General features: G+C 53.2%; 1 protein-coding gene across 1 annotated transcript; it reads left to right on the top strand.

Moving 5' to 3' along the window:
• Window positions 1-5: 5 nt before the first annotated feature.
• Rtn2 (reticulon 2) lies at window positions 6-9,939 on the top strand (the record flags this gene model as incomplete). The annotated part of the gene is given in 10 exon segments (XM_005413783.2): window positions 6-171; window positions 1,760-1,804; window positions 1,911-2,381; window positions 2,488-2,730; window positions 6,279-6,486; window positions 7,117-7,255; window positions 7,380-7,449; window positions 7,579-7,625; window positions 9,146-9,204; window positions 9,450-9,939. Coding segments are annotated over 10 exon segments (1,398 nt in total). The 3' UTR covers window positions 9,532-9,939.
• Window positions 9,940-11,481: the final 1,542 nt, after the last annotated feature.

Genomic DNA, 11,481 nt, shown 5'->3' with positions numbered 1-11,481 from the left:
GGGAGCAGCCCTGGAGGAGGCAGCGGCGAGGATGGCAGCGTCGTCGTGGGCACGGCGAGGATGAGCCACCGCGGCCCCAGGCCCAGGGCGGCGCGGCCGGTGTGGGCGGGGGTCCCGATGCAGGCCCGAGGGGGGCCATGGGGCAGGTCCTGCCGGTCTTCGCCCACTGCAGTGAGTAGAGGGAGGTTTGGGCCTGGAGTAGGGCCTGGCGGCCGGAGGAGGGTCCCTCTGTTTTTCCCCGCGCGCTTTGCGGCAAGAGAGCCGAGATGAGAGAAGGAGGCGAAGGAGACAAAGGAAGCTGTCCCCTCCCCCCTCTCCCCGCGCTCTGACGGCAACGGGGGCAGTCTGACCCGGAAGACCAGGGTGAAACCGGGTGGAGGAGGGGGCCTCTGGGGTCGCTGGCCCTGGGCGCCCTGGGCGCCCTGGGCGCTGAGGTGTCGCCCCGCCCAGCCTGGGGGTACAGCAGCGCGCGGGGAGCTGTCCCCGGGCCCTGGTGCTGGCCACAGCTGGCTGGGAGGGGGTTGAACCGAGGGGCAAGCCAGGCTAGAGAAGAGGGGTCTGACTCCCATCGACTGTCTTTGCATCCCACCCTCGTCTCTTGCCCAGGAGGCAGCCTTAACCTCGCCTGGTTGTCCAAGCCCCTGTCCCCAGAAAACAGCTATCGCTGGGTTGGTGCCAGGACTCCGGGTCTTTAGAGGGCTCTTTCACCCATTAGCGTTAACCCTGGGAAAGAACTACTCCATTCCAGGCTTCTGATTCCCCAGTTGAAGAAACGAGGTGGGGCCTGGGGGTCTGACTGAATTTCCAAATGGTGCTGAGCATCGTTGAGCGTCTCCTTGTGCACAGCTCAAGTCAGCTCTGAGGGGCTGGAGCTCCGGCAGAAAATACCAGGTTGGATCTTTGGACCTCTGAGCCTAGGTCTCTGTCAGACCTTGTTTACTATCCTCTGTCCCACACAAGGTGCTTCTGACAGCTGGGGATGGTGACACGCTCACCATTTGCATGCCTTAAGTGTCCAAATACCCAAATCTTAAAGATTTGCGATTTCACTTTAGTCTCATCCCTAATTCTAAGATCTTGTCCTTACCTCAGATTACAGAGTCCCCTAGGTCTCCCCCCCACCCCAGTCACATCTGCATATGTCGGGGTTCCTCACAGATGCCAAGCCTTGTACTTACCTCAGGGACTTTGCTCTGGCTGTCCCATCTGCCTGGAAGACTTTTCCCTAGATGTCTTCATAGCTTTCTCCCTCTCTTCAGGTCTCTGCTTAAACATCATCTTATCAGAGAAGCCTTCTTGATCACTGTGTCTGAAACAGGGCTCCTTCTTTTTCTCTTCCCTTACCCTGCTTTATTTGCCTTCTCCACTTATTAGGACCCAAACTTTATTTACTTATTATCTTTCCCATAGGTTGTAAACTCTACAAGGCAGGGATTGTCTGTTTTGTTCATAGCTATGTTCCCCAGGGCCTAGAACACTGTCTGGCATATAGTAGGTGCTCGGTCTATGTTGAAAGAGTGAATTGAAACCTCCTGAGATCCCTAATACAAAGACTCTTAAGATTAAGATTCCTGGATATGAACTTCTAAGACTCTGAGCTTCTGACAGTACAATGTGAATGCAGAATGTCCTAAAGGTCCTGTGTTCCAAATATTCTAAGATTCCGTAATTCAGACCATCTGAGATTCCGGGACTGCCACACTTCTGTGATTCGGACAGTCTAAGCTTCTAAGAGTCTTCGGTTCTTTCCTTCTCACAGAGGAAGCTCCATCTACAGCCTCTTCTACCCCCGATTCCACAGAAGGTAAGTGAAGGGGTGGATTCGAGGGCCGGGCTTTCAAGGGCTTCACCACCTGGGCAGCTCAGGTTTCTGCTCCAAGAAGCTCATGGTACTGCTTTGCCCACTGGAGGAGGCAATGACGACTCAGATTTTCGGGAGCTGCACACAGCCCGGGAATTCTCGGAGGACGACGAAGAGGAGACCACGTCGCAGGACTGGGGCACCCCGAGGGAGCTGACCTTCTCCTACATCGCTTTTGATGGTGTTGTGGGCTCCGGGGCCCGCAGGGATTCAGTTGCCCGCCGCCCCAGGCCCCAGGGACGCTCAGTCTCTGAACCGCGAGACCTGCCCCCACAGTCTGGCCTGGGAGACAGCTTGGAGAGCATCCCCAGCCTGAGCCAATCCCCCGAGCCTGGACGCCACGGTGACCCTGACACCGTCCCTCCAGCCGAGCGTCCACTGGAGGATCTGAGGCTCCGGCTGGACCAGCTTGGCTGGGCTGCCCAGGGAGCGGAGTCTGGGGAGGACTCCGCCACCAGCAGCTCCACTCCACTGGAAGACGAGGAACCCGACAGATTGGAGGCGGGAGAGACCAGAGAAGGTGAGATGTCGGAGTTGCTGGGACCTACGCCACAAAAGGTGGGTGGGCCCTCCGCGGGGCACCTCCACGGAGAAAGCTCATGGCCTTTGCTCTCTACCACTGACAGAACTGGACCTACAACTCCAACTTGCTCAGTCCTCGCAGCCTGAAGTCGTGACTCCCCATCCCATTCCAATTTCTGGCTCTGGGACCCCGTCCACACCCAGACCCCAAGACTTGAACTCAGGGCCTAAAGAGCCCACGCTGGAAGAGGAGGAGTGCCGTGGGCCACCCGAGCAGGAGCCAACCACAGGACAGTGTCTCGACAGCACGGACCAATCAGAATTCAGGCTGGAGCCACACCCTTTGGGTAAGTAGCTCTTGAGCCAGGGCGCTCTAAGGGGTGAGAGGATTGGGATTTAAAGGAACAGAGCACAGTGGAGAAGGGGGAGACATTCTAAATTCCGCCCCTTAAAATTTTTCCTATTATCTGAGAATACCACTGTCTCTTTCTAAATAGTTCCTGACCCACTTGAGAAGTTAGCCTTCCTTGCAGCATTAAGATTGGCTGATTGAGCCGGGCATGGTGGCGCACGTCTGTAATCCCAGCACTCAGGAGGCTGAGGCAGGAGGATCATTGCAAGTTTGAGACCAACCTGGGCTACAAAGTGAGCTCAAGGCCTGCCTGAACTGTATAGCGAGACTCTGTCCCAAGAAGAAAAAAAAAAAAAATTGGCTCATTGCTAAAAAATAATTTTCTGTCTTTAGGAATGCTCCCCCTACATGCTGATAATAGACAAGCCAGTATCTGTAAAAATAAAGATCTTTCCTGGACGTGGATATGGGACTTTTCCAACTCTACACACACAAAAAAATATTCTCCTCTTCCCTGACCTCATCTATTGGCCAGTTGTAAATAGACCCAGCCTTTCTTTAAAATAGGCTCCACCTCCAAGACCAGACACAGGTTGGTTACAGACATCACAGTTGTTGGCTGTTTACAAAGAGTTCCAATTTTGGAATTGTCCCCACCTCTACGGCTGGTCATTGGCTGGGTACAAAGCAGCCCCTCCCCTTCCTCCCTCCCTCTGAATCCCACTGAAGTGGGCGAAATCCCCAAGAAGCAGCGGTGTCCGCAGCCTCTCTCTCGAGCCAAGATGGGGAGTAAAGGTGGGCTTGCGGGGCGGCTTGGGGCTGGGGGTGGCTGACAGCAGAAAGGTGTCCGTATTCGCTTTTATCTCCCTCCAATCTGGGGCATGGTTCCTACTGGCCCTGGATTCCCCAGCGCCACAGGCTGAGGCTGGTGGGCTGAGGGAGGGGTCCAGGGAGGGTGGGGAGGGACTGTGGGGTCCGCTCTCCACCAAACCAGGGCTTTGGATACCAGGAGCGGGGAGACCCCCTCCTCCAACCTCAGGCCCAGGAGGCGCTGTCACTCAGGGGCTGGACAGGCCAGCACAGCTGCGGGCCAGGCCCCCTCCCCCAGCGTGCCTAAACTTAGCCCCCGCCTCGGGCGACCCGGCCCCTCCCCCACGCGCTGGCTTGGGCTTGGGGAACCTGCCTGGGAGCGGGGAGGGCCCTGTGTTGGGGATGGAGGTGGCCGCCCCATTTAGAGGTAAATGGGAGAATGTGCATAGAAGCGGGAGCAGTCCATGGATGGTCCCTTTGACTGGAGGATGGGGAAAGTGGAGGAATAGAAGGATACTGAACCCCAAGATGGGCTCACATTGCCGTGGGTCCTTCCAGACATGGAAATTTAGATGAGTGAGATACAACACTGCAGTCGAGGTCATGGTCAGGGCTCAGACTGGGAAGTGAGTTTATAGTCAGAAACTTGAGTTTGGGTTTAGATAGGCGATGGTGTTATTAATACATTTAGGACTTAGGACACCCACGTGTTGGTAAGGATGTCAAGGCCTTCCCACTCTGCACTGTCAGGCTGGCAAAGATGAAAAAAAACCCCACAACATCCATTGCTGGGCAGGCTGCTGGGAAAAGATCACTCTTACATGGTTTGTGGAAATAAAAATTGTTAATCATAGCCTGGCGTAGGGGCACATGCCTGTAATCCCAGCACTGGGGAGGCTGAGACAGGAGGATCACCAGGAGTTTGAGCAATTATGAGCTACAAGGCCAGCCTGGACTATATAGCAAGACCCTGCCTAAAACAAACAAACAAACAAAAAAACAAAGCAAAGCAAAGCAAACAAAAACCTACAAAGCATTGTTCATCCTGCTAGTAAACAATCTGACAAAATATACAGATTAAGTTAAAAAAAAATACACAACCAGCTACCCAGCAATTACTCCCCTGTGATTTTTTTTTTTTGTGTGTGTGTTTTTGAGACAGGGTCTCACTATGCAGTTCAGGCTGGCCTTGTGTTCACTTTGTAGCCCAGGGTGGTCTTGAACTCGAAACAGCCCTCCTGTCTCAGCCTCCCAGCACTCGGGAGGCTGAGACAGGAGGGCATGGGCCACCATGCCCAGCATCCCCTTGTAATTCTGTCTCAGAAATAGAAGCTCCAGGAGATAAGAATATCTATGGAAGAATGTTCTTTGCCAATCTGTTTGAGGGGAGAGATTAGGAAAAATTACCCAAGGATAGGACCAAGTTTCAATACAACAAATGATGGCACAGGCACAGTATGAAATATCATGTCTCTTTTTCTTTTTATTTCCTCTTTCCTTTTTTAAAAAAACAGGGTCTAACTATGTAACCCAGGTCAGCCCTCCTGCCTCAGCCTTCCAAGTGTTAGAATTACAGGCTAGGTAGACACCCATACCAACTTCCTATAGCTTTTATTTATTTATTTATTTTATCTCTTTTTGAGACAGGGTCACACTCTCCAGTTCAGACTGGCCTTGAGCTCACTTTGTATCCCAGGCTGGTCTCGAGCTCACAACTATCCTCCTGCCTCAGCCTCATGAGTGCTGGGATTACAGGTGTGTGCCACCACACCCAGCTTCCTACAGCTTTTAAAAACAATGAATCGTCAGGTGTGGTGGTGTATGCCTGTAATCCCAGCACTCAGGAGGGTGAAGCAGGAGATTCCTTGAGAGTTCAAGAGACCAGCCTGGGCTACAAAGTCAGCTCAAGGCTAGCCTGAACTGCAGAGTGAGACCCTGTCTCAAAGAGACAAAAACAATAAAAAAACAAAACAAAACAAAAAAAAACCCACAACAACACGGTGAATCAAGAAGCTGAATGTGGCAGTGCATGCCTGTAATCCTAGCTACTTGGAGGCTGTGGCATGAGAGATCACAAGTTCGAGGTCAGCCAGGGCAGTTTAGCAAGAACCTGCCTCAAAATATAAATAAATAAGGCTAAGGATGTAACTCGGTGAGAGAGTATTTGGGTTCAATCCCCAGTGCCACAAAGAAAACCAAAATGGATTAAAGAACTATTCAGGGCCGGGGAGCTAGCTAAGTGATGGGGCGCTTGCCCAGCATGCAGAAGGCCCTGGGTTCCATCTCCATTGCCGGAAAACAAAACAAAACTTCCAGTTGACTGGGAGGAAATTCTAGGAGGCAAGTTGAGTGAGATATGCGTGCTAGGGGCTGGGGATTTAGCTCAGCGGCACCGCGCCTGCCTGGCAAGTGGAATGTCGTGAGTTCGATTCCTGGTACAGGGGTGCGGGGGGAGATACGCATGCTGCAGAAAAGTGTATCCAATTTTCATTAAATAATGGCCAAGGCATGCGGGTACGCATTTGTGTGTCCCGTGTAATTACATGGGACAGAGTAAGGTTTAGAGGATTTGCTAAATGATTAACTTGGGTTTCCTGGGAAATGCTGAAAATGTGGAAGTTGGGTTGGGGCTCTGATGGGATGGGAAACGGGTCAGGAGGTCAGCCGGACTGGGCCGGGTCCCAGCCCCGGGGTCGGTCCCAGCCCCAGCCCGATGCCTGCCCCTGTCCCCAGTGGCGGACCTGCTGTACTGGAAGGACACCAGGACGTCGGGAGTGGTCTTCACAGGCCTCATGGTCTCCCTCCTCTGCCTCCTGCACTTCAGCATCGTGTCCGTGGCGGCGCACGTGGCTCTGCTGCTGCTCTGTGGCACCATCTCTCTCAGGGTCTACCGCAAAGTGCTGCAGGCTGTGCACCGGGGGGATGGAGCCAACCCCTTCCAGTGAGAACCCCTGGCCCGAAGCCCTATCACATCCCAGCTCCGACCTGTAACACCCTCACCATGAGCTCGCGCAAGACCCTGGTTCTCACCCTGACCCTGACCTGTCCTCATCTTTGTCTCTTCTGACCCTCTATCCTGCCCCTGGTTGTAAATCAGATTCTTTTTTTTTTTTTTTTTTGGTACCGGGAATCGAGCTCATGATCTCAGGCTTGCCAGGCAAGCGCTTATGTCACTGAGCTACATCCTTGGCTCAGTCTTTCCATTTTCTTTCGTTCTTTTTTTTTTTCTTTCTTTCTTTTTTTTTTTGGTACCGGGACTTGAACTCACGACTTCACACTTGCCAGGCAGGTGCTGTGCCATTGAGCTATATCCCCGGCCCATAAATCAGGTTCGGACTCCCAGCCCCCAGCCCTAAACTCTGATCTGAAGAGGTTTGCCTCAGCCCCTTAATCCCTGATTTCTTTCCCCGATCCTGGCGTTGACCCCAGCCCTCTGCATGTGGTTCAATTCATCCCTCAATCTTAACTGCTGTTTCCCCCACGCCTTCTTTATTGCCCTTGTTTCAGCCACTTCCTCTCAGTCTGAGCCCCACGCACCCACTGAAGTGTTGCCACCCCTTTGTCCCATCAGGGCCTACCTTGATGTGGACCTGACCCTGACTCGGGAGCAGACAGAACATTTGTCCCAGCAGATCGCCTCCCACGTGGTCTCCACGGCCACGCAGCTGCGGCATTTCTTCCTGGTAGAAGACCTGGTGGATTCCCTTAAGGTGACCGGAAATCCCCTACCTCGGCTTCCCATGGTGGTTATCTCTATGCCCCCGGGGAAGGGGGGACCATGGCTGGGTAAGTTCACAGCCTGTGGGCCCTGCTGATCATGACCCTCACCCACAGCTGGCCCTCCTCTTCTACATCCTGACCTTTGTTGGTGCCGTCTTCAATGGCCTAACTCTTCTCATTCTGGGTGAGCTGGGGAATCTGCTAGGAAGGGGCAAGGTTGGGAGGAGGGTTGTTGGGGTTTGATGGGGGACAGTGCTCCAGGAGGAGCTGTGAGTGTCCTGGAAAAACCCTGATCCCATCTCTGTGCCCACAGGAGTGATCGCTTTATTCACTGTCCCCCTGCTGTACCGGCAACACCAGGTGGGTGTGACAAGTCCCCTGTTACCGAATACAGGTGGTCTAACTGCCTCCCTCCAGACCCAGGGCCCCACAGACAGATGTCCCCGCCAGACCCAGGTGTGCTGACTGCTGCCCCTCCTTGTGAGAACTACAGTCTAACATCAGTATGTCTCAATAGCCAGAGACTGGCTCTCCCCTACTCCTGGTACTGGGGATTTAACCCACTGAGCTATATCCCTAGTCCTTTTATTTTCTATTCTGAGACAGGATCCTGCTAAATTGCCCAGGCTGGGCTGGAACTTTCGATCCTCCTGCCTCAGCCTCCTAGAGTGCTGGGATTATAGGCATGGGCCACCACACTTGGGGCTGGGCAGGTATTTTGGTTGATGTCTCAAGAAAGATCGAGGGGAAAAAAAAAAAGAAGAAAAGAACGATAAAAAAAAAAAAAGAAAGATCGAGGGGAAAAAAAAAGAACGATTAAGGATCTGACTGACATGCCTCCACCTATGATGAACTGACACAGGTGGCCAAGTGACACTCAGACCCCATGATGTGTCCAATGTCTCACTTATTTACATGTCCTCACCACACAGCAAAAGCCTGACTTACAGCTTTTCTCTTTCACACATTCCAGCCAGAAGCAGGCAGATAGATGAATGCCTTCTCCCTGGGTACCAGAGACTGACAGACACACATTATGGATCTGACTGCCGCCCACCCAGCCCAGCCCAGGACAGACAGACAGACAGACAGACAGACAGACTGGTGATGTCCTCATGGCCTAAAGCAGCTGGCATCCACCCTGTGCCACTCAGAATTGGATGGAATGGCACTCTGGCGTAACCAGGACTGAGGGACAGCCATCCTATCTAAGGACAGGCGGACTGATGCACATTCCCTTCTCAGTCCAGCTGAGAGCCAGAGCATAACATACCCTGCTAGACACATAGACTAGACACATAGACCTAGTTAACTCCCCACAGACCTGAATCCCTGAGACTCCAAATTCAACCAAATTTTAAATTAAACTACTATCAGCCAAGCATGGTGGTGCATGCCTGTAATCCCAGCACTCAGGAGGCTGAGGCAGGAGGATCATTGCAAGTTTGAAACCAGCCTGGGCTACAAAGTGAACTGAAGGCCAGCGTGAACTGCATAGTGAGACCCTGTCTCAAAAAGACAAAAAAAAAAAAAAAAAAATTAGAGTGCAGATTGATCCACTGGCAACTTGCTTTTGCACCCCGCAACACAGGACTCAGTGAAAATTTACCCTGGTGCTCTGGAGCAGGCCCGCTGACAGATACTTGGAGTCCACATGATGTCACTCCTTACACAGAGCAGGGCCCAAGCCACCAAGCCTACAGCTGGAGCTGCAGATGCCCGAGGGCATCAGACTGGGTTCAGAGTGGCAGGTGGAGCAGGCGGCCACACCCCCAGCCCCTTGGCGTGGGGGGGGGCAAGGGGAGGAAGCAGTCTCCTCCGTGAATTAAGGAGAAGGACCTCTTCCAGTCCCTTCTCTCACTCCTGCTTGATATTCCCAGGCCCAGATCGACCAGTATGTGGGGTTGGTGACCAATCAATTGAGCCACATCAAAGCTAAGTAAGCATGAGGCTGCGGGCAGGGGGGTGGGGCGGGGAGCCTTTTCTCGCAACACTCCCTGCGCACAAAGCTGGCGCTGAGTGTCCCCTTCGCGGAACCAGTGACAGCTCATTCCGGGTCCTCAGTTGGAGGGCTGGGGCCTGTCCGGGGCACTCAGCTGCCCCCCACCGAGCTTTCCATGAGTCTCCCGTGCCTGCTCCGCCGTGTCTTGCCACACCCCGTTAGCGCAAGCTTTTCTCCCACAGGATCCGAGCTAAGATCCCAGGAACGGGAGCCCTCGCCTCAGCAGCAGCCACAGTCTCTGGAGCCAAAGCCAAAGCCGAATGAGAGGGACGCCGCCCCCACCCCAAGCAGCCCTCTGCCCCGCTCCATCTTCCATCTCCCGTCCATCCCGTCCACTCCCCATCTCTGCCACGAGCCGTTTCCGGGTGGGTGTGAGGATCATGCCCATCAGGGGAACCGCTAATTTGCCCTAGCGGCCGGGACTACATTTCCCAAGAGGCTCTGCTCTAGGAGTCCAAGAAAGACCCGGGTACCTTGGCCGCGGGGTCTGCTGGGACTTGTAGTTAACTAGATATGGCGCCGCCCTGCACTGGCTGGACGCCACCGCTCGAGGCGCCTTGAGGGGTTGGTGTGTGGAGGACGCCGCCAGGCCCGATGCAGGGGCTTTGCATGGGGCCCAGGGGAGGCCTGAGCTTGGATTTACACTTTAATAAAGACTCTTGTGGAAAACAAGGCCTCCTGTGCTTCCAGCCCGCTCCAGCTGTCACCTTCCTGCACAGCAAAGCATTTAAGGGACACTCCAGACAAGCTTCGCTGTTTCTGAGGGAGAAGCCACCTCTCCAGTCTGTTTAAGTTACGGGTGATTGAGGGGAAGATACTCAGACATCACCCGAGCCAGGACCCGCATATCTTGGGCAGCCGTGTTCTGGGCCTGCGCTGCCTGCGGGCACCACACAAGGATCCTGCACGGCCTCCTGCCAGCCATCTCCCCCAAGATACACAGCCACGTTTCCCCAAACACCCCAACTCTTTCTCATGCTACTGACTTCCAACTTGGGGGTGTCCCCATTGCACGTGTCTTCCCCAGGCCACACACCCACGTGTGACCCCAGTCTCCTACTCTCTTTTTTTTTCCATTACCGGGAATCGAACTCACAACCTTGTGCTTGCCAGGCAGGCGCTGTGCCCCTGAGCTAAATCCCCAGCCCCCCAAGTCTCCTACTCCTACCCCCAGTTAGGAAGCCATGTCCCATCAACCACCCAACACTGCAGTGGCCACTGCTCTCCATCCCAAATACCTGGTGGCCCAGCGCAGGGCCTCGTGGGCTCTCTGGGCCTCAAGTTCCAAAACAAAACTGGGGAAGGAGGAAATAAGGGGAGACCAGTGTCTAAAGATCCACGGGCCTCTGGCTCTTCTACCTCCTGGCTAGGTGATCTTGAGCAGGTAACTTCGTATCTCAAACCCTCACTTTCCTTAAATAAAAAGTTGTCACCCTAACAACACCTACACCCAAAGTCCTTGGAACCGAGACTGGCAGATGAAGTGCGGTCATAAAATACAGTGAATGCTTATGTTTAAATGTTTATTACAATAAAGACACGTTAGCATTAATTTTTTTTTTTTCCAGACAGGGTCTCACTGTGCAGCGCAGGCTGGCCTTGAGATCACTTTGTAGCTCAGGCTGGTCTCAGACTTGCAATGATCCTCCTGTCTCAGCCTCCAGAGTACTGGGATTACAGGCTTGTGCCAGCATACCTGGCCTCTCCTTCGCTTTGAGCACACTCATCCTATTGTTGTTGCCACTTTCTGAAGTAGTCCTGGAAATTCTCTTTTCTGTCTTTAGTTGCACAGTTCTGACAGCCTTGATATCCTGAATCAATTCAAAACATTTAACTTTTATGGTCTTTTTTTTTTTTTTTGAGACTGGGTCTGGCTAAGTAGTGCAGGCTACCCTTGAACACACTATGCAGATGAGGCTGGCTTCAAACTCCAATCAATCTTCCTGCCTCAGCTTACTGAGTGCTGGCATTATGGCATGTGCTGCAATGCGCAAGTACAGTAAAAACTTTTTTTTTGTACCAGGAATCGAACTCATAACCTCATGCTTGCTAGGCAGGCATTTAGGCTGCTAAGATATATTCCCAAGAAAGTTTTGGAGGATGTAAGCCTTGATCCTATTTGTTGTTCACAGCCTGCATAACAAATGCTCAGTAAACAGTGGCTGCTATTGTTATGACATTTTCCCCAAATGTCAGTCAGTACCTTGTGCCTTT

Source organism: Chinchilla lanigera, unplaced genomic scaffold (genome assembly GCF_000276665.1).
Source record: "Chinchilla lanigera isolate Chin_1 unplaced genomic scaffold, ChiLan1.0 scaffold00173, whole genome shotgun sequence".
NCBI lineage: Eukaryota > Metazoa > Chordata > Mammalia > Rodentia > Chinchillidae > Chinchilla > Chinchilla lanigera.
The sequence above is the reverse complement of the archived record's forward strand: the minus strand, read 5'-3'. Positions and strand labels throughout refer to the sequence as shown.